At 37.0% G+C, this 24,577-nt stretch overlaps 1 protein-coding gene across 5 annotated transcripts in view; it reads left to right on the forward strand.

Moving 5' to 3' along the window:
• Positions 1 to 24,577, forward strand: part of LOC145994730 (uncharacterized) — a 402,364-nt gene that overhangs the window by 66,473 nt on the left and 311,314 nt on the right. For all 5 annotated transcript variants that reach the window (XM_083130939.1, XM_083130940.1, XM_083130941.1 and 2 more), the window contains exons 8-9: positions 896 to 1,100; positions 9,679 to 9,778. In XM_083130939.1, the coding sequence (XP_082987065.1) occupies positions 896 to 1,100; positions 9,679 to 9,778 (305 nt within the window). The remainder of the gene's footprint in view (positions 1 to 895; positions 1,101 to 9,678; positions 9,779 to 24,577) is intronic.

The raw sequence follows: 24,577 nt of genomic DNA on the forward strand, positions 1-24,577 counted from the left end.
TCAGACCCATGTATCTCATTCTTGGGTTGTCATCAATCAACATTATTATAACCATTTATAATGTTCTTAACTGATTATTTCAACAGACTAATAAAAAAAATTACATTAAAATTGAAACAATTTTTTTTTAAAAAAAAAATCAAAATCTGTATGCTAAGAGGTTAATGTCCCACATTTTTGGACAGCATGTCCTACACTTCCCTTACAGCGATCTAGTAACCCTATGATGTAGGTAATTTACATTGTTTGACATAAAATAATATTTTCACATCATGATTTAATTGTATAACAAAATGAATATTAACTATTTTTGTAAAATGAAACATTAAAATTCTGACCAAGGCAAAATTTATTGTATAAAAAATATGCACTAAAAATATAACATTTCCACCCTCTAACAGGGTCTTCTTCAAACGAAAATTCACAACCCCAAAAAAATTGTAGATTTTTAAATTATTTTTTTTAATTGTGAATCTTCGTCTGAAGAAGACCCTGTTAGAGGGTTAGTGTATATTTTTTATACAATAAATTTTGCCTTTGTCAGCATTTTAATGTTTTATTAGCATGGAAACAAGGCTTAACAGTGTTACCATAACTATTTTTTATTTAAATTTTTGAACACAATTTCAGTAATTTTGGATATATTCAAGTACCAGAACAATCCATGAAGTTAGGAAAAATCAGATTAGTTGCTTAATTGGAAGCACCAGCATCTTATAAACTCGTAATAAATCACACTCAAACAATTATTATTATCTAGTGCAGGCCCTCCTGAATCATGGGATCTCAGGTGAGTGTCCCAGTTACTCCTCCCTAGGGCCAGCTCTGTTTTTATCATCATGTTGTAAACACATGGTATGAAATATCAGCTTTATTTATGTGTTTTTTCTTTCAGATTCTTCAAAAAATTTAGTACCTTCTCAGAAGCAATGGAAGAAGGAAATGAAACGACTGAAGAAAAAGTTTGGTCTTAACAGAACAAAACTTAATCCAACAGCTCTTACAGCAGCTTCAGGATACAAGGACAGAGCTGAGGTTCGAAGAAATGTTGTTGGTTCACAAAATCCATATGAGAAGACACAAGTGGCATCATTGGATGAGTAAGTTAATTTTGTCTTTCCACTACATTTCCTAATATTTTTCAGTATGTAACGTTCTGCTTGCCTAGATTTTATCTTGTAAATGGAAGCAAAGCACAGAGGCCTGAAAATTAATTTGTGTTGGGCAGAACGTACAAAATATATAAGTTGTGAGGCTCTTGCCACGTTTTTCACGACGCCTCAAAGTCCTAACAAGAACTTCGCTTTTGCTGGGCACAATAGTACATTAAATGCAAATTAAGCAACAGCGCAGCAAGTTCCAACGAGGATGGTGGCAGTGGCCACTGAAATTAATCGAAAAAGAAGAAAAAACAGCTTCGCGGATAAAAGTGAGTACTAGTTTCTCCGTATTTATATACTACCGCGTCTCTCTTTTCCCAATCATGAAAAAAAAGGTTATTCAAAAGTACTCTCATTGGAAAACGTCCCAATACCCTCAAGGGAAAAGTTCCAAAATTAAGTTTATAGTAATCGACGTAAAGAACACAAGATTACAAATCTACTTATTCGTATGAGAATATCATGCATACCATACTCAGGGTTCCCACACACTGGAAAAACCTGGAATTCTCAGGGAATTTGAAGAAAAGTAAAAACTCAGGGAAAATCATCTAATAATCATTGAGTCCCAATGAAGCACATCTGGAGGACTAAAATATGCTTGTTTTTGTACTAATAATTCCAACTTCATTAACTTGCTTTATATGAACTGTTTTGAAGTTATAGGCTTTAGATATGTGTTTATTTTACATCACAGATTATTTGTTATTATATCAGGGTGTCTTATCAGTCAAGAAAGTCAAGAACAAATTAAGAAATCAACGGATAGGTCAAGAAAGTCAAGAAATTATGCTTTAGGTCAAGAACTTTTGCTATTTTTTGTAGTATAGTGAACTTACATTGTTATATACCTGTACTATGATTTGATAAAATTGAATATTTGGAAATCTAAAATTGTATTGAGTTGTGGTTAAGATTGGTTCATTGTATTTCTTAAGAAATATTTTTTACATGCATTTATACTTGTAATTAAAGCAAGTCTAAATCTCTTCTTAAAGTACAGCTTCAGTTTTCATCGTAACCGGCCTTGGGGCAGGAGTTTTTTTTATTGAATAAAAATATTTATTTTCTTTATTTCCAACTATACCTAAGTAGGGGGCGATTAAATAAATGTTAAGATTTAAGAAAAAAAGGTCAAGAAAACGAAAGATAGGTGAAGAAAAAGTCATGAAAAGTCAAGAATTTTTGATTTGTTATTTTGGTAAACACCCTGTATAATCTTCTGTTTGCCAAAAGTATTCTACATATACTCACCCAGTCTTACCATATAAATATTTCAAAGCTCTGAATGAAATAACAGAAGCTACTTTTAAAATATTTAATCCCATGGATATGTGTTACGTGGATATATTGTGTACACAATGCACAAAATGACCACCTTTGACTTGCACATAGGACCTAAGTGTGTGGCCACTCATCAATTGCATTACACGTGTATCGAGGGGGAAATCTTCCACTTCCTTAATTAATTTAGATAACCGGGTGATTGTGGTGAGTTTTGCCTTTGAAAAGGAACTACCTATTTAGACATTTACTTTGCAAAACCATGACATTATTTACATGTTCTTAATCATAAAATAAATAACAAGATGGCAGAATAATGCACTAAATTACAAGAGAGTTTATAATTGTATCAAATCGGTAATATTACTGATAAAACAGATGCACCATAGGCTACTGTAAAATTTATTTAGAATAGTAATGTTCTGGGTATTGAGTACTATGGAAAAAATGTGCTGAATCTGAAAAACTCAGGGAAAATGCAGATAGAGTTTATGTGGGAACCCTTCATACTATTATACTATAGCATTTTTTACTACTTGCAAGTATCAAAAAACATTAATATATATATCATTACTACCTTTTTATAATAAGAAGTAGTCAATATTTTGATTAGCAATTGTATAGCATATTTTCCTTGATTCGTTTTATAACATTTATCCCAATCTTACCTTCCCAATTGCTTTTTTTCAAATGCAATAATTATGCATCATTTTTTTATGATCCTTTAACATGCTTGCAACAACTCGATAAATACACATTTATACCTCTTTGTGAATTTTCTCAACATACAACCTCAATGTAAATGACGGATAAAACATTCATTGACACACTGTAGTCAGTACATAACAAGTGGAGAATAAATTTAAACTTCAATAAATAATTTAGCAAGGGAATGGCTTACTTCAAGATTCCACACGTATTTTAAATCTCTCAAAATTATCGTCCTGCGATAAGTACAAAATCATATTTACTCAATTTGTAATTTATATTAAATGTGTTACTTTCGAAATTAAAAAATATACAAGATCATGTCAATTGCAAAAGTAAGTTCATTAACGTTAACAACGCATGTTCTTTCTTTGAAGGCTGCTAACCTTTTTCCTCCTTTTTTTTCTACAAAAAACGTGGTACGCCACGCCACGATTAACCAAGTTTAAACATACATACGTAAATTGGTCAAATTTAAAGTTTAGTCATTTTCCTAATTTTCTTTCGACGTGCAGTACATCATGATTATGTAACTCCACAAAGTTCAAAGTAATGGGGGGGAGACAATGAAGCTTCATTGCAAAATGGTAAATTATCACAGATTCACTTCCATCTAGAATTGTATCAGTACCTATTCTGCCCATAAATACTGTTACAAACTTTTGGCTTGGACTGTACATCCGGCTGTCAGGCTCATGAACCAAGCTTGTGCTGAGGTTCACTCCTGACCATTGTGTGTTCAGCTGTGAAAGAGCAAGCGTGTATCTTCTTTTGCTTAGCATGGAGTGGGGTGAATATGAAAACAGAGTAGCCGTAATTGCTGCATATGGTTGGGAAGTCACTCACGTGAGATTTTCCAGCCCCTAAAAATCCTGAAGATCAGCAAAAGATTTGTGTATCAGACAATTCAGAGATTCACTGAGATTGCTAGCATGAAAGATCACCCAAGAGTTGGTCGACTTCACACCGTATGAACAGCGGTGGCTGTTAAAGCAGTGGTGGCTCGCATCTGCTGAAATCCCAACCAGAAGCAAGTGATAATGGCACAGCAGCTGAACATTTCACAACAATCACTGTTGAGGATACTTTATGAAGACCTCGGAATTGGAGCTTACCGGTGGAGTACTGGAAATTTCCTAATGCCACAAGTGAAAAAGCAGAGCGAACTGAAATCGAGACTGCTCCTGCAGCAGTATGTTGCCAATGGGCATTGCAGGATTCTCTTCACTGATAAGAAATTGTTCACCACTGAATAAAGTTTTAACCACCAAAATGAAAGGGTGTATGCTTCAAACTGTGCAGAGGTTTGTGAGAGAGTTCCCAAAAATCAGAGATGCCACCAGCCCTCCTCAGTCATGGTTTGGTGGGGGTGAGCTATGACAGTTCCACCAGGCCTCATTTTTGAGAAAAGGGCTTAAAAGCCGTGCGAAAGTGTATGTGGAAAGTGTCCTGGACCCTCTCGTGACACTGTTGAACCAAACAATGTTTTGCAATGAATCCTGGATGTTCAAGAAATATTCTGCCCCAGCTCATAAGGCAAGGATGACATGACGGTGACTGGAGACCAGTGTACTCGATTTCATCTCCACTTTTGATTGGCCATCTGATGGCCATGATCTCAGTACCTTGGACTACAAACTGTGCCCAGAGCTAGAGGGGACTGTCTGCAAGAAGAGGCACCCTATAACTAAGTTAAAAGCGCTCCTTGATAGCAGCAGGTGCGGACTTTCCCATCAAGACCATCCATGCTGCAATAGAGATGGAAGTATTATTAGTACTATCTTCATGGGCATAACTTGGGAACTATCTTTGGGTTGAAAAAACCACAAAGTTTTCCATCCCATGAAGATAGTGTCCAAGATTATTTAATCATTACATTTGAAAAATCACAATTATTACTCGTTATTTGTTTGTTCCTCAAGTGCCAGAAGGTTCAACTGGTAAATTTTAATTAATTTATGAATTTTGGAGGGGGCAAATGCTTCCCTTTGCCCCCACTAGATTACGCCTATGCTTACCTTCACACATAGTGGACAAAAATTTTGAATATTACCTTAAAACTTATTGTACTTCAGGCTTTGTGCTAAATACATAAGCATTTAAGATTAACTTTTAATGTCATTTGATGCAATTTTTTTTTTTCATCCTGTCTCTGAGCCACCCATCCCAATTTTTCCATCAGGGATTAGTACACACTTTGAGCTACCTACATATAAAATTGGGGGGAAATTGAAAGGGGGTCATTGCACGAAATTTGCTCTTGAAGTTAGTCATTCATTCTTCTAAAAAATACATGAAACTATACATAAAAATACATGATTATTAATACAATCATCTGAAACCTTATTTAATTGAAAGCTTACACTATTTTGAACAAAAGAAAACAAACTTGAAGTTTCTGCGGCAAATTTGAGGGAAGATACCATTATTTCATTAAAAATTCTATAAGAATACTGAATTTCATCAAAATTGGGGGTGGTGGGTGACATGACCTGGATGAATTGAGGTGGAATGACCCATGCTTTTTTTCAGGAAAGGAAAATATATTGGTAAATTTTGGTAGGTGGTATCAATATTGAAAATACCTGATGATCCATTATGGAAATCATTCTATTTTTAAACATTTTGAACATCCGTTGAATTTATTTTCGATTTGGCTCCTTCGTACACCCCTTTCATGATTTCTGTGGGTATGTGCATGTTACAGTGCCAGTCTGAAATAAGTAGGGCGGAGGCTACAGATTTCAGAGTCAAATTCTTGGGAGCTAATTAATACCATCTAAAATATATTTACTTAATACTTGACTACGGAAAATTTTACCAATGACTCATTTTGATTGAAAATAAAGAAACTAGAAGTTTTCGTACTACATGTCCAGATAGTAAATTAGTAAATGCTCGGTGGCTGTGGTCAAATCTGGAATTATTGATGGTATGAGAAATTATTTGCAACATGTAACAATGCCACTTCGCATTTACAATACATGAGATATGTCACATTAGAGTAGGTGGGAGAGAATAAGTTACCACCAAAGTCTAGTTCTGAGTTGCAGACCTCAACTCTATACCAGCTTGTAAAAATAAACTACTGAGAAACATCAGGCATGTTAATAAAGTTTGCAAGATTGCTGACGACTCTTTAGACAATTTTTCAACTTAGTTTGATTGAGTGATAAAGTGGAAAAGTGGTAAAGAGCTGGCCCAGTTGTCTGAAGGTCGATGGTTCAAATCTTGTAGGACCGACTATTTTATTTAACTATAATTATTGCTTTTGAACATTTATAAGATAGAGAATATGAAAACTCTTCTTCTGATAAATCTAATTACTCGCCGATACCACTTGGGATGTGTGCATAATTCTTGAAATTGCTTGGATACTCGATTATTAATAATGTTACATATTCTGTGATTCTACATATTTAGCAACATATCCTTTTGATAGTACATATTTGATCAATCATTGTTACATATTTATGTACATATTTTGTACTTTGATGTTACATAAAAATCCAGGATCTGTATGAGTAATATGCATTGTCTGTAAATGGTTATAATGGTATATAAAATGCTAAAACTTCACATTTTAATGAACTACATGACTACCCCAGTGATGGCTAACAATTGGAGTGATATTCATGTACATTAGCACCGGCCTCCATGATGGAGTGGTTAGCACAGCATGCTACGATGGCTTAAGAAAGTTGTGGGAATTCAGGACAAAACATTAAGGAAAAATATTAAAAAATGAAAATAACTATTATATGATTTTGCATCTACTGAATTTTCACCATATTGATGCAAATTTATTACTTATTCTCCTGAGCCCCGCCAGGAATTTTGGCGGGGGGGGGGGAGGGGGCAAACTCAGGGAAAAGCAGGTATGTTTCATTTTCAAAACGCTAAACAAAAAGCTAAAAATATGAGCACTTACCACTTGTGTCAGCTCTGCCAAATATGTCAATCACTCTAGAACATAATTTCTCAACCTATGGGGCACGACCCACTGCTGGGGGTGTTTGGTGGGTCGCAAAGTTGGGCTCGAAAATTTATATACTCTGTCTTAAAAACCTATTACATTTAAATTACTAATTGTTTTATCATTTTAAATTCAACCGTGTTGTATGTAGTCTCTACATTTCTGTTATTTGAGCTCTGCCATTGTTTTTTAGCAGCATCTCTCTGATGTATATCTCAAGGGAATCAGATATCTGTCGTTTTCATTTTGGTTGCATTATCTGTGTCATATGCTTGTCGACTTAAGGTGTTGCTCGATATTTCCGACTGCATGTGTGTGTGTGTGTGTGATTGCCGAGAAGTGTCAACTGTCATCATTTCACATTGCTTTCGAGACTGCTTGAATTACAAAGTTAACTGCCTACAAACAAATGCATTGAGGTAGTTACATATTTATTTTTCTAGAATGAAGTATGTGTAACTTGTTTAAGCAAATGTAAAATAGTGCTTCTTAAAGTCCTCAATGTTAGCAGAACTATGATTATAAACTGGTGCACACCCCTGCAAGTAATTCTGCGAGCGCCCATGTGTATTGGTCACATGAAGTGTAATATCCATCAAGGTGGGTCCCGAACTGAATATGGTTCATAATGAAAGTTTGGATCACTCTGCACTTTTAGTCATTTAATTATTAACTTAACATACACAATCCTGAAATTCAATCATGCGACATGGTTGATTTTAACCATGTCTTCGTGCATCGCATTGTGCTGAAAGATCATTATTCTTTTGTTGACATATTTCCATCCTTTTATTTTCTCTTTTTTCCTCCTCAGTGGACCCTGCTTTGCTTGTTCTTTTCAATCTACTCTGCTATATATCAGGAGGAAACCTTCATCTATTTCTTCTATTCCTTTACCCTTTTTCTTAGTTTCTGTGAGAGCCAGATATTTTATTTTTGTCTCTTTGATTTCCTTGACTAACTCACATTCTTTTCCATGTTCCAAAAGTCGTTGTACCATGTCCTCTCCAGTTTGTTTTCCTCGCAGTCTCACTAGCTCTCTGTTTGTTCTTTTGATCATATAAAATTCAAATTTGCAGGGGTATTGCCCTACAGTATCCTATTCCAGAGGAGAGGCTGCTTCCTCTTTGCCTCTGGGCTTAGATGTTGGTGCTCGAACTTGTTTTATTTTATAAAGTGAGTTTTTTTTTTTCCTTACTACAACCCTCCTCCTTTCGCATCCAGGCATGGGACCCGCAATGGTACAGTTAAAGAGAATTCTTGTAGGAATAATTCCATGTTTTACTTGATTTGCAGAGACCTAGCTGTGATTCTTATCTGTTCATATTTTTTAGTCCTCGTGCAACTGACTCACATTGAATAATTAGTATACAATAAAATGTATATACTTAAAGGTACTTACGATAGTGAGTATTGATTTTAACAAAAACTACGTTTCAGGATTCCACTGATCCCTTCATCAGGTTACCAAACTAGGTCAGTGTAACTACACCTTAGCCGCGTCAGATATGACAAGGACTTAGGAATTTATAGTGAGGTTGGGTAGGAAAGAATAAAAAGGAACATTTGGTCATCTGACCCCACGTACGTAAAACTGTCATGTTCCAACTGTAGAACACTGATCTAAAAAGCCATTTGGACACAAGGCTTAACACACAAACACGTTAAAAGACTGATCTAAAAGGCTGTATGAACACAGTTAAAAGTCCCACTTAGATATGCACTTTGGTGAGTTGTGCAACGAACTGGCGTGGTCTCTCGAAGAATGCCGGAAGTCCTTCGGTTGGTGTTCCCACCCCCTACCTTTATTGATCCACAGTTCGTCGACGTTTCCATCTTCTCTATTTAGCTTCTTACTCCTATCTTTGCAGATAGATGCTGCTTCGTAAACGTTCCGATTGTCAGGATTGATAACATACCGATAAGTCGGAACATTTACGAAACGGCTCGTGGTCTGTTTGCATAGACTATATATTTCAAATAGCCCCACAAAAAGCGATCTAAAGGAGTTATCACAATTTCTTAGAGGCCAACTAACAGTTGCATTTCTTAAAATTATCCTTTCACCAAACTGTTCTTGCAATACGTCGATAGTGGCATTAGCAGTGTGACATGTGGCACCGTCTTGTTGGAACCACATGTCCTCCAAATCAATTTCATCTAAATTTGGCCACAAAAAATGTGTTAACATTAATTGGTACAGCTCACCGGTCACTGTATCTCCTACCTCGTTGCGGGGGAAAAAAAATAAAAAATAATAATAAGTCCAATTATGGCATAAACCACACCATACAGTGACCTTTTACGGATGCAAGGGCTTCTCGTGAATCTCTTATGGATTGTTTTCACACCAAAAATGACAAGTTACAAATTATCTGCTCAAACCCCACACGTAAATTGTAATTTATGACAATTATGGACATGTCAAAATCCTTCCTGCATCCTTTTCTGCAATGCCCCCAATTTTTAATTCTGTTACTTTAAAAATTGCACCATTCTTTTGTCTGCCTTAATTTATGTCATGATATTATTATCAATTCATTTTTCCAGGTCTATACATCCTAACAATGTTGGCTACAAAATGTTATCTAAAATGGGTTGGAGTGCTGGACAGTCTCTTGGAAAGGAAGGAGATGGTCTTACAGAACCGGTGAGTACAATGATTTTTCTAGTTCACTGTGAAATGGTTGTTGTGAAGCCTACATTCAGATTTTTCGAGGCAATGGATTGGATGCCAATGTATTCTTCATAAAATTGAACTTTGGAATTTTCTGGGTTTTGTTTGTTGATAAGAATTGGAGATGGAAATTTGAACAGACTAAACGGTGAAGAAAGTTAGTCATGACATTTGAAACAGAAATTACATCTAATGAAAACTACTGGTGGGTAATAATAATAATGTTGAGGCTTAGGGTTGTAATTTTTGGGATATTCACAGTAGTGAAACATGAAGAACAATTACAGTGGATGTGGAGTATGATATTATCCATTGTCTAGTGCTTCTGCTACTACACTACATTTCAAGAGAACACCTCTTCTTTCGTCTTCAGAAGATATATATATATATATATTGTGGAACGATTCAAGGGAAACTGTAAAAAAGGTAAAATCTCTCGTCAGACATCAGTGCTTGGTCAAGCGACAATTTAGAACACAAGGTAAAATTCCACAAATAGCGGAAACACATGACGTCAGGAGACACAGCATTCTTTGATACTACCGGGTTCAAGCCCATCATCGGCTGGCAAATACGGAAGTGCTGTCCAAGCAGCGAGGAAGTATTTTCCAGCAGCTTAAAAGAGCTAAGCACCAGAATTCGAGGCTGAGTCAAGTCTCAGAATTCAAAGGACCTCTAGAAGAATACCAGCTATAAGGCGTAGACCTATTCAGTCTATCAGGTCTTAAGCCCGGCTCGGGGAAACCGAACGGTAGCTAGCGCCAAGGCAATCACTGACACACATGTGAGTCGGTACCACGGCTTGTAAGTCGCAGCCGTAGGTCAGACCGTCATTTGAATAGCCTTCTCAAGGGCTACCTCACCAAGGCCAGCGTGTGCTTCCTCGCCAGCCACGGGCAAGAAGACCGTGGGCGGTCGAACTCAGTACTCCGTGCTCTGTCGCCTGACGTCTACACTCAACCACTTGGCCGAGAGGTAAGATGTACTTCGTCATCATCCCTTGAAATCATTCCACTATCTGCGAGAAGCCTGTCAGCGAGATTGTATGGGGACCATAAAATGTAACATAGCTCTACCGTCTGACCCCTAAAGCATTCACAGTAACGATCCCCATAGTTTAAGTAATTGAAACCGGTGAACGCATCATGGTGGAGTTGCTTTCAGCTACCTTGTAATTCTGTACACTCCCTTACAAATTGCACATAAAATTTTAACCCCCCCAGCTTCGAATCATGGTAAATTTGCAATAGGCTCATCAACAATTTTATTCGCTCCCATACAAATTGCTTTTAAATTCATGGCGAAACTTTAGCATAACTTTTGCATCCCACCGTACATGCCAGTACAGCCCACATTAACTTCATTCATAATAGTTATCAGCAGATGACAGAGATGCACTTATGCTGTAATTTCGGGTACGAAAATGCTACTCATTAACGTAAAAAGTCTAAAATTTTGCTAAGAGCGTGTAAATCAATCACCCAACCAAAACAACCTAAACCTCATTCCTATTGAGTTACAAGTAACAAATAAACACATCACTACATGACGTATTAGATCAATCACTCGATGAAATTTTAGAACTTGCTTCAGAAATACATAAACCCCCAACCCCACGAGTAACTAGATCAAAGGCAACTGCTTCATAATGCCTGTTTCTAAGTGGTCTGGAAACCCCCAGACGGAAAAAGAAGACTCCTCTTACCAGTACCCCTGAGTTACCTAGATCACATACCACAAGCACTATGACTCTACACTTACCCACTTACCCACTAACCTCTACCCACCCTCTTTCTCCGGGCAAGACCCCCTCACGAATTGAGGAGTTCTTCTCAAAATTTGACAGTGTTGCCACTGCCCTCTTGTGGACAAACGTACAAAGCAAAGAAATGCTACCCCTCTTTCTCTCAGATGTGGCTCTAATGTACTTTAACGGTATCAAAACTGGGCCCACATTTGCCACATTAACTGTAAAACAGATCAAACCTGAGATGATAACGTTATTTCGAGGCAGTCATAGTCCTGCCCAACCCACCCAAATTCTTATGGAAACCAGACAGTCTCTGGGACAGTCAGTTTTTGATTACATTGTTAGAAAAAAAAAACATTAATTTGAATATTTTTTGCCTCAAGCCACCAATGAGCAAATAATGTATTTTCTCATCTCTGGTCTGCTCAGTAAGCACATTCAGTCGATTGGCGATCAACAATTTGAATCCAGCTCCAAGCTTATAACATTCTTGCAAAATAGCAAGCGACAAGAATCACTTATTCAAGCTAGGAATAATTATGAGCAAACTCAAGCATTAAATCTTGTAAACCAAGGTGCTGGGTTACAGAATTTACAAGTGCAATCGCATACGGCACCCGCACCTGCAGCGAACATTGCTTCCAGTATATACGCAACACTCACGCCCCCTCCTCCCTTGCTCCCTCAACAACAATCCAATTACGTGGCATACGTCACACCACAAAGCATTTCCACAAACCACGCCCTCTGTTCTCAATACATGACCAACTTAGCTCCAACAGTTCAGAGCTCGGCTCTTGCTGCAAGCACATCAATGCCAATAGCATCTAGTTCTAATTGCACCCAGCAAGTGGCAGCACCGCCCAGCTGCATTCAGACCCACGGCGATTGCATCTTGCATCAGTTCGAGGCGATGCGTATCTCTAACCATTGTCGGATTGACTTACCCAGGCATCATAATGTATAGATTGTAGAGGACCCCCTCCCCACCAAAAAAAATTAGAGCAGGGGAACATTTGTTATCAGCCTCAAGCAAATGGTTATATTAGCGGGAATAGGTATTTCAGAGGAGCATCTAGGTCAACCCATTTGAATTCAAGAGGATGCGGGGGTAACCGAAACGCGAATTCCCATCCATTATACCCAAACGCCTGTGAATATTGTGGATTATGTAACCACGAATCAAATTCTTGTTTTTATAAACCAGAGGGTACTTTAAACTAAATAGGGGTACGAGTCAAGCACCAACCCGATCTCGTACCGTTCAACATACAGAAACATTGATAGAGAAAGACAGTTTACCTTATTTAAAGGCCACCCTTAAGAATAAATCAATCGAGCTCATGGTCGATACAGGTTCACAAATATCCATCTGTAGCAAGAGTATTGTACCGTCAGGTGCAAAAATAATTCATGCAAAAACTACAATAAAACTGGATATCAGTTGAATTTATCTGGAATAGCAGTTCTACAACTGAGAATAGGTAAATTTAAGTACTCTCACGCATTTAGAATCATTGAATCAAACAGCATGCCTTGCATTTTAGGAAATGATTTTTTAACAGCTCACAAATGCAATATTTCATTAAAAGAAAAACTATTTCCATCACAGATCTCGGACATTCCACTTTGAAATATCAAAAAGAAGCACTCGTCACATACAGTGTCTAATGAAGTCATTAATAGAATTCAAATTCGATGTACAAAAGCTGTTATTTCAGAAAATATCACATTATGTCCACGTACAAAGAACTATACCAGTTTCGTTCCAATGAAACAATGCAAACACGCCCATATTACTGACCCCCTCTGTTGAAACACTGCTTACCCATGGTATTTGTGTACCACACTGTACATTAAACCCCCAGTCAGAATTTTACTTGTCATTAACTCGAGTGATGTGCCTGTTACTTTAAAAGCGGGTACACAGATAGGCGAAATCGCATCATGTAACATAGTAACAGATGTCACAGACGTCATGCATTTCAATACCAATGAGGCTAATCGTGACTTTTCATTTACATGCACAAAAAACGCATATCCTTCACCGAGTCAGCTTAAGTTTGATCCCAAACTGATAGACGTAAATCCAGACCTATCACAGGAAGACAGGCAAAAAGTGTTAGACTTAGTGTATAATTATGTCATGGGAAGGTGACCCACCTAGTGTTACAAATGCTTACGAATTCGAAATTGAGTTAACGCACGACAAGCCAATTATAAGCAAACAGTATAAAATTCCTTTTAATTTGCAAGAAACAATGAAAGATGAGATCGCGAAACTTGTCAAAGACTGTGTTCTAAGTGAGTCACAGGGTTCGAACTACAGACCCCCCGTACTTTTAGTGAAAAAACGCGATAATTCTTACCGTTTTGTCTCAGATCTTCATGCTTTTAATGTTGCATTAAAACCCCTAGGCATAACTCAGCCCACAACAGTGCAAATTTTAGGTGATATAGGCGGGAAAAAGTGGTATAGTGTGCTTGATTTACGTTCAGCTTTCTTTCAAATACCGCTTTCGCAACGTTCCAAGGAGTTAACAGCATTCTCTGTTGAAGGTATTGGTTCATTTCATTATAACCGGTTAATTATGGGAATGAAGACTTCATTTGCAGTAATGAATTTTTTCATGCACAAGGTACTATGTGAAATTCCAGCTTCAGAAGTATCATGTTACACATGATATTATTTGCAGTGCCGACACAATAACAGAAATGCTACACGTTCTGGAGAAGGTATTTCGCAAACTATGAGAATCTAATCTCAAGTTTGGAAGTAAGAAATGTAAATATTTGAATAACGAGGTCCCCATCTTAGGATACCTTGTCTCTCAAAAAGGCACCCGATAATCGGATCATATTATCAAGGCAATTACAGACTTCCCCCACCCGAAATCGAAAAAGAATCTAAAAAGCTTCTTCGGAGTTATTAACTTCATGCGGAAATTTTTATCCGGTTTCCATGTCCCCGTGCATTGTTTATTTCGCTTGCTGAAAAAGAATGTCAAGTTCCAATGGACCGAAATTCACCAAGAAGCTTTTAATAAGTTTAAAACCATGTTAACAACTGCGCACGTTCTTAAAAGATACGATTCACGGAAGAAAACGCTTGCATTCGTGTATGCCTCGTACCTCAGGATCACTGGGGCCCTCCTCCAGGAAGAAAAAGACGGTACACGTTCTGTAATAGAATACTGTAGTCGCTGTCTTACAGACAGAGAAGAAATATGACTTTTTCACACTCGAGATCACAGCAGCGCATTATGTACTAAAGACTTTTAGATATTTTCTCATAAACTCTAAATTCACGGTTTTTACGGATAATCATGCACTGTCTTATTTGAAAACAACCAAAGCTGAAAATTCGTTGCTAGCAAGGAAGGCCATTTTTTTTTCTTCAAGAGTTCGACTTTGATATTCAGCACATTTCATCGGCTAATAATGCACTGGCCGACTGCTTAAGTCGCCAACCTGATGAAGTTGATTCTGATAGCAAAGACGCGAATTCTTACAAGGTTTCATTTAAAGATGGTCGAAATCATAATAACGAAACGGAAAGAATAGTAAACTTTTCCGAGTGTAGCATGGCTACAAGAAACAGTAATTTTTACACGCACGCAAGACATAAAACCAACAACACAGAAAGCACGATGAACTGTTTCAGACTAGCGATTCATACGAATCAGTTGAAACAGCGTGTATCGCGTATATGCTTACTCCACAGAATTTGTGTGTCCTTGGGAACCAATGTATTGAAAAGCATAGAATCAAGCAAACTCATCAATCAAATGAAAGTCAGCACTTCACTGTGTCAGTAGATTATGCTGACAGCCTAGAATCGCTGTGTGTATGACACAGTTTCGGCTGAAAAATATAACAAAGCTCACAAAGCATAAATAAAAAAGCACATTCATGTTAGGAAGCTAGAATTGTTCGCTCAGGAATACTCGATTCTTCTCGTTTCAAACTATTCTTTATTAACAATAATAACAAATCAAAAGTGAGAAATAATAACATTAATATTAGCAACACTAACATTATGCACAAATGTCAATAGTGCATAAACTTATGCTTTATTTTAGTGTCACTCATTCATTCATTACAGCAAGTTAATAAGTAAATCACTAATAAATAAGTCAGAATTTAGCAGTGAACATTCGTTATTCTAGTACATTGTCGCACCTCTCAGCATCACGTCATAGGTAAAACTAATATTTCATTCATTTCCATTACTTTATATCCCAAGAAAGCTAATGTTGTTGTGTTTTATCTATCCAATTTCTTATTTGTTATTCTAACGCTCAGTATAATCCTCGTTTACTTGTCTTACAAAATCAGAACTTGTAGAAAACCCATTTGAAAGGTTAACGACTACTAAATTCCTACTATAAGTGCACCTTTGCCGTTGTTATCTCGCGGATTAGTATGACAACCCCTCTCCGCCCCAAACAATCTCTATGGCAGTCCCCAAACATCAAACTCCCACAGTCTATTTACTCACAAGAATATATTTTCCACATACTCCTTCTATAATCACCCCAACTCTCCGCTAAGGGACAGATTTCATTCCATCCCGAAGCAGCCCAGAGGAGTACCAACATCTTCGACGTCAGGACTATCACCTCCCCCCCCCCCCCCCCCCCCCGGTGTTTCAATCAGTGCATCGAAACTGAGCTACGTGTCATCACCCTTGGCAACACACTTAAGGGTATCTTATGCCACATGATGGCATACAACCACCAGTATTTAAGTGCTCCGAACAAACAGTGTATAAGTGCTTCGATTCACAGTGTGTAAACAAAAGAAAAGAAAAATCACAAGTCGTTATTTCTTTATGCAATTAAGCTCTAAACAATTATTTTAAGCTTAACGACTTCCACCTCATGACATGCAGTTTGAACAGTTGACAGTATCCTAAAGAAATAATACTGCAAAACTGATGTATTCATGTATCAGGATATTAATAATAAGGTCAAAACAACAAAACAAAAACACAAACATAACACTGATGAACAAATTCAAACTTTTTTTTGCTCCTTTGAACGAAAATAGGTGATTATTTATAATTCGACCCCGCTGAATCCAAATCTGAAAGTAGAAATGCTGTATCACCTATCGTTTTCCCTGGATTTTTATATTTTGTTTTTAATAAAAATTTAATTCCCTTTGTAATAATACATCGAAATTTGAAATTATTTCTGTTTGTTTGCTCATGAAATAAGATTTAAATATTCAAATGAATAACTATGAAATATAAAAAAATTAAAAAATATATATAGGACCGATTTTGACTGTTCAATTAAGAAATTTCATGCAAACAAAGGAAAAAAATAACACATTTTTACTCACATTTTCAAAATTTCTTTCTTGAACTCTGCCGTTTGTAACTGCCACCAGAAACCTCTTCCTTGAGGTTCCAACAGTAGTCTGCTAACATGTTCTATACCGATTTTCCTGCATATCGTTTCTCCATGACAAAAATATCCTGGTGAAATCTCTCGCCGCATTCGTCACTAACCGCGTCCAAGTTAGGGGGGAAAAAGTCCAAATGCGAATGTAAAAAGTGAATTTTCAAGGACATATTGCACCCCATGCGCTGATAACACTTCAACAAGTTCTTAACAAGTTCCTTGTAGTTGTCAGATTTCACATTTCCAAGAAAATTACAACATACTTGTCTGAAAGCTAACCATGCGCATTTCTCTTTTTCTGTTAGCAATTCCACAAAGTTGTCATCATGAATGATCCCACGGATTTGCGGCCCAATAAATATGCCTTCTTTTAACTTACTATCACTGAGTTTAGTAAATGTTTTTCTCAAGTACCCAAAACCCTCACCGTGTTTATCCAAAGCCTTAACAACATTTTTCATCAGCCCTAACTTTATATGCAACGGTGGTAACAAAATCTTATCTTTCTCAAGTAGAGGGTGATTCCTAACACTCTTCTCTCCAGGAATTAAGTTTTTCCGTATGGGCCAATCCACAATGTTATAATGTTTATCTTTTGCCCGGTCGTCCCATTCGCAAAGAAAGCAACAAAATTTTGTAAACCCAGAATGCATACCTAACAGTATACCAATCATTTTGAGGTCTCCGCATATCTGCTAAACATATTTTTCATAATTTATCACTTTTAATATTGTATTCATATTTTCATACGTTTCCTTCATGGTGGAAGAATAGGCAAGGGGTACTGATGGGTATATATTCCCATTATGCAACAATACTACTTTTAAACTATTCTTAGATGAATCTAAAAATAGTCCCCACTCGTTTGGGTTGTGACTCCTTCCAAGTTCTTGCAGAAGGCCTTCTACATCATTGCAGTAAGTTCTCATTACTAACAGAAAAAAAATGTGTCAGTGATTGTTGGCGTTTCCGATATGACACCTTAACACCATCTTGTAATAAATTTCACCCTCCGAGACGAGAACCTAATAATTCCGCTTGAACTTTAGAAAGGTTGAGGTGTCTGACTAGTTAGAAAGGTTGAGGTGTCTGACTAGATCATTTAGTTCGGATTGGGAAATAAAGTGAGGTATATTTGGATCAGGAAAATTTGGATCCGTGTTTGACTAAGGTCAAGGTTCGTCATCTGGAGAAGCACTGCTTGGTTCTGTTTCATCCACTGTCCATTCTTTAGGAGGCTTAGGAATTGGTATAAAATCATGACTCATAGGTTTCTTGACTGAAGGAACATCAGGATAAAATATAGAATATTTTGATTTTGAACTATATCCCACTATGTTTGTTAAACAGAAGTAACAATCCGTAGTATGATCTTTCTGTTCTGTCCATATTACAGGGTTTCCGAAGGGCATTGATTTATGAGTGCCATTAAGCCAACCACGTAAAGTTCGCGAACAACTGCAACAAATTTTACCTGGTGCCCAGCTTTTTCCCGCGTCTATTTTATTTCCAAGATACAACTCATATGCTTTTTTCACTATAGGAGTGATAGTATTTCTATGTGACTTCGGAGTAAATTCCCCGCAAACAGAACAAAACAAGTTCGGGTTATTCATACATTTGCGTGACATGGCGAACTCATTAATTGAGTTATAATATATTTCTTTAAAAAAACAATTATGAATGCTCTGATCGTTTTGTTAATATACAACTTACACTTCACTATACACAATATTACATTCACAATTTCACGAACATACACAAACATAAAATACGGCTACTCGCAAAGTTATCGGAAAGGAAGTTAAGACTCGACTAACACACAAAAGGAACAAATTTTAACAGAGAAACAGGAAATTACTCTACTGCCAGATGTTTCATCAACGAAATACTAAGTGCCAGTCATAAACACACAAGGTCGCTAACAGGTTCTTATCCATTTGCTAGGAACCAAACGTTAAGCCGGATGCGGAGCAGGGTGCGCAGACCTGACACCATAAAACTTTAAAATTTGGGTGTTCTGCAAAAACTTTAGGTGATACAGGAAAACGGGTGCGATATTCCTTATCAGCACATCTGAATACATAAAGATCACGTAGTTTTATTTAAAGGAGTATTCCATTGTTTATCAGTGTAATCAGTGCCTCAAGGTCAGGAACCCCACTAGTGAATGGACATTGCCAACAAAAAGAACAAAAAAGTTTGGTTTGGTTTGAGTTGGTGTTTTAAGTCCACTTTATGCACAGTAAGGCTAATCGGGACTGGACCTACAGTTTAAAGTGGGATCCGAACCACTTGTGCCTCCACCGGGTATCGAACCCGGGACCCCTTGATTACAAGGCAATGACGCTACCACTGCGCCATGGGGGAGGCCCCTAGAACAAAAAAAAAAGTATATTGGTGTATATCAGTTCTCTTGCTAATGTACAAAAGAAATGCATTACAAATGCATGAACACTGCAACATAAGCAATAATAATTTATTTTGTGCATATCCACATGTGAAGGTACAATCAATTATGTAATCCATTGGTCAATGGGTACCTTACTTCATACTTTTATGTAACATTTTTTTTTTTTTGTTGGGTCAAATAAATTAACCTCATATAATCTTTCTCAAGTCTCTGGGTAACCACAAGCCTGTGGATACTCTACGAGCAGGGTAATGTGGAACGATTTAAGGAAGACTCTGTAAAAAAGGTAAAATCTCTCGCCAGGCATCAGTGCTCGGTCAAGCGACAATTTACAACACAAGGTAACATTCCACAAATAGCGGAAACACATGTCGTCAGGAGAGACGGCATTCTTCGATACTACCGGGTTCAACCCCGTCATCGGCTGGCAAATATGGAAGTGCTGTCCAAGCAGCTTAAAGGTCTATCTTAATGCAATCATCAGAGTCTGTTAATCCATATATTTAAAATTTACTTTTCTGCTGCATGTGTAGTTAACCTCATGTCCAACTCCTAACCAAACGCAAGGAATTCTCATTCTACTTGCATTTATTTGTCGATAGAAAAGAAATTACCCATACACTCCTGCTTGTAAAACACATGCAAAGAAACAGGTGGCAAATTGTTCATTGCTATTTTCATTCTTCTATTTTTTCTTTTTTTTTTCTTTTGTGCTTTTAAGATATTAAAAATTAAATACTTGAGTATGGTTGGACAATCACATAAAATTTCTGTAACAGATTAAAATGTCGGATCTTTCACTACAGAAGTGGAAAAAGTCTGCAGTAAATTTATTGAGACAGCAATAGAAGTAAGGATGGGGTGGGAACCCTCAGAAACGGGATTTTATCCTTAACCCTCTAATACCGGGACGTGACATACAGTGGAACCTCGATTTTATGTTTCTTAGTGAACCAAGTTAAAAGAATCTTAAAATACAGGAAAATGTGAGAACATTATGTTACGTTGGGACCATCAACATAGGATGTGTAATATTGGAAAATATAAAATACCGGAACGTAATATCCATACATGTACATGTCACATGAGCTAATGTGATGTGTCACATTTGGTTTTTTCGAGTTTTAGGAGATACTGTGTTTCAGGTAATGTTCGGAGGTACATGTTTAGAGTGCTACAGAAGCCTTGAAACATTAGTAATTAGTAGCGTTTGATTTGATTCTGACTATATTTGAGAAGAGTGCCAAGTTCCTGCAGAAAAAAAATCACAGCTTTTACATTAGAAATTATTTACTCCGAAAGTATGCAATTCTTGCTGCGAGAATGGAACGCCTATCAGTTAAAATGCATGTATGATTTTGGCCTCCCTGATGGTGCAGTAGTAGTGTCATCACTTTGTAATCAAGGGGTCCCGGGTTCAATACTCAGTGGAGGAAGGAACTTAATGGTTCGGATCCCATTTTAAACTGTGAGTCCAGTCCCGATTACCCTCACTGTGCACAAATTGAACTTAAAGCACCAAATCAACCAGCATGTATCATTTTAAACCCTCATGTACCAACATTGCCTACATTTTTACCCAAAAAAGTTTCAAATTTCGTAAAAAGAAGAGAAATACTTTTGTGTTCTTCTACTTGATATATGATAATTGGTTTCTTCGACTATAAGCTTATAACCTAGTCTACTGAAGAAAATGAGGTATAATTTTTAAGCCTTCCGATATATGAATGAAAAATTGCTGAATTTTGAATTTCATGCCAATAACAAGCACAGCTTATACAGAAGATTTTTCTCCAGTAATATCAGCAGCAAGTGCACAACGGACATGTCCACTTTGACATGAAAAACGTTTTAAATCCATTCATTTTACAGATAATGACACAAACATGAGATGAGCAAAATATCTCGGCGATATTTGTTTTGGTTCTCGAGAAACACGCCTTCAAACACCGCTGAAATTCACCTACGTCACGGATTTGAAAACGTCCTCTCCACAGACAGGAGGTCCTCTGACGTCATCACTTAGAAATGCGTGCAGGCATGTCTTCTGCTCGTCCCGTCAACTTAGCATGAGCCGCGGAAGCGACAGCAAGGTCACTTGTTACTGTGTAAAACAAGTATCTTGTAACTTCCAGTGCAAAAATCTGTGCTCCATTTCTTGGAGATGAATTATGCCCTAGCAGTATAGCAGTATTTACTATAGGCTAATTCAGCCACTCGGTAGAGGGTTTTCCCATTAGGGTGACAAAGCAAAACTTGTAACAGTCAATGGCTGAACACGTGAACAGCCTTGTTCATTGCAAATACATAGGTTGCTTCTGACTGGCAAGAACTTAATGTTATAGGAATGCCTTTTCTGGATTTACAATTATTTTAGTCATAATATTTTCTTCGCAAATTTTAAGATAATACGTTTAGAACACTCTGGTTTACACGCCAATTTCTGCAATATAAGAAGTGATACGGTATAAAAAGGTACGGGGAGTTTTTAAATTTCCTTTAGTAAATGAGTTTTCTTCAGTTAATATATATTGCAAATTTTTGTATTTAGCCTACTTTTCCCTCACTTTGTTTAACCGCAACGATGAGAACGCATGGTTAATTTAGTATGTATCTTCTCTAACATCACATTTCTTCCCACTTTTGGCTAATCGCTACAATGAAGATGAATGACTACAAGCAGTATTCCAAGTTGGGGTATAAGTTGGAAAATAAAGTAAAATAGGCTTTATATATAAAGTGAAGAATGTGAAAATTCTTATTTTGCACTACATAGGTTACGGTAAATTTCAATAAATATAAGTTTAAAAAATATATATTTTTTGAAAGTTTGGTCAGCAACCAATTTTACAAGCAATATTTTTCGCATGACCCGAGAACACGCACGCAACAGAACCCTTTCATTTATCTTGCACGTGAGCAGCAGGGATATTTCATGGAAGAATGATCATTACAAGGCATAGCTTTCCTTTCCACTATCGCTCCTTCTTCCATTATTTAAATCTGTACAGATTTGTAAAACTGCTGCACATGTTCGCTCACCGCGGGCTACCCGCAGTAAACTGGACGCTCGAAGCAGACGACAAACGAGCTCTCTCTAAGGCGTGACGTATTAACATGGCGGCGGCATGTTTTCAGCGCAACGCTAGCCTCGTAACTTTGGAAGTCTCGTTTCTGCCTTAAACTGGACGCAGAGAAACGCGAGAACTTGCAGGGGTCATTTTTCCAGGGTGTAGTTTTTAAAATTGTTGCAAAAAAAATTGAGTGGAAAGTCCATTCTTGCCACTATAATGAACATATATCAGGCAATATGTAGGTAACGTTTTGAATCTTCACGTCCTACAAAGGGGCCCGACAAAGTTCAAATTCCGCGAAAAAAAATAAACAAGATTTTTTTAAACAAATTTCTTCTACTTGGTACATGGAATTGTTTTTTTGGATGCTAAAATTTGTAACTCTGACATTCGTAGTTATACATTTTTTATTGAAAACGTTCCAGAATTTTAAATTTTCTGCCAAAAAAAGCATGTTTTTTCCACTAGAAAATATTTTTTTCCCTCCGAAAGTATCAGCAGCAAGTGCGAAATTGTTGCCACAAGTATGAAACACATATTAGGCAATATGTAACTACTGTTTTGAATCTGTACATCATCCCGGCATTGCCTACGTTGGGGCCTGACAAAATTCAAATTTTGTGAAAAATGAATTCTTTAAACTTTCGTCTTGTTCATCTTTTAATTGATTTTTTTTTTTTTTTAGACCATAGGCTTGTAGCCTAATCAGTTCTGAAAAAGTATCTTAAATTTGTAACTCTAGCATTCGTAGTTGCCAAGACATACATTTTTATTTAAATGCTTGGGTAATTTTTAACGTCCCACTGAAAACATGCTCGACGTTGAGTCCTTATTGCGTAAAACATGCCTCTGCATTTAAGTGTTAATACATGTAACCCTATGGCATGGATTCAAAATTGCTGCTAATGAACTGACTTTGAAATTACCATTAATGAAGTATATGTATGACTTTCCTTTAAACAATCAGGCAGCCATCAGTTCGGTATATCTGAAGAAGTCCCACAATGAAGTAAATTTGTTGCAGGTAAATTTCTCAATATCATACTCAAGTCATTCTTATTCTTAGTCTTGCCTCAACATGTCTTGAAGGATCTGGTATCTTTCTTATCTCGATTTCTACAAACGCCGAACCCCGTGGCTGAGTAGTTAGCACATCACGCTGCGATGCCAGGGATCCCGGGTTCGAATCCCGCTCAGGCATGGTTGTTTGTAAAAAAATGTCCATTCATCAATTTCATCATTTCATCACTCATCCCCATCTTCGCAAATTAGCCAAGAGGCACAAACCGCGAAGTAAAGTAAAACAAATCAATCGAATCACACTCGATTTCTACAAAGAGGCATTTTTTAAATATGAGATCAGACTAAGAATGAAAGGTCTGTAATATCATGGCGAGACATAACTTAGTGTCCAAGATTGATTGTCTTGTATAATATTTGAAATCCAAAATGAATTTGCTATGCGACTTATTCAAACATACCAAGTGGATTATAACACCATTAAGCCTTGTTCCCATGATTATGAAAAACTAAATATGCTGACCAAGGCAGTAATTTATTTTATTAAAAACATAAACTAAACGTAACGTTTCAACCTTCTAGCAAGGCCTTCTTCAGACTCTGTATCAAGTACAAAAGTAACAAGATACAAGAACAGGGCATTATATATACACAAACATTACTCCCTCCAGACTATTTAGAAAGTTGTTTGGAACTTTCTAGCAGGTGACTTTCACTTTCCAACTTTACTTTCACCTAAAAGGCTAAACACAATTACTTCCATATAGAATTTGGTTGGACTTTTAATCTCACGCTCTTTTCCCTTCATTTTTCTTCCTTCTCCTCTCCTCTTTCTCTCTTGTCCTTTTCACTCTTTCTAACATCTTCTTCCATTCTTTGTTTAACTTCAATCCCCCATTCCAGTTCATTGTGTCTTCTTCACCTTTCTTCTCTATTTCCTTGGCTTCCTTCCATTTTCTAACTAGCATTCTCTTCTCCCTTCCTATCTGCTTAGCCTCATCCCACTCTATGTCATGTCCTGTTTCTCTCGTGTGTTTAAATATTGCATTTCTTTCTCTCTTAAGTCGTACATCATCCCTATGTTGTTTCAACCTGTCTTTCAGC

This window comes from Lepisma saccharinum, chromosome 11 (genome assembly GCF_977018435.1).
Source record: "Lepisma saccharinum chromosome 11, izLepSacc3.1, whole genome shotgun sequence".
NCBI lineage: Eukaryota > Metazoa > Arthropoda > Insecta > Zygentoma > Lepismatidae > Lepisma > Lepisma saccharinum.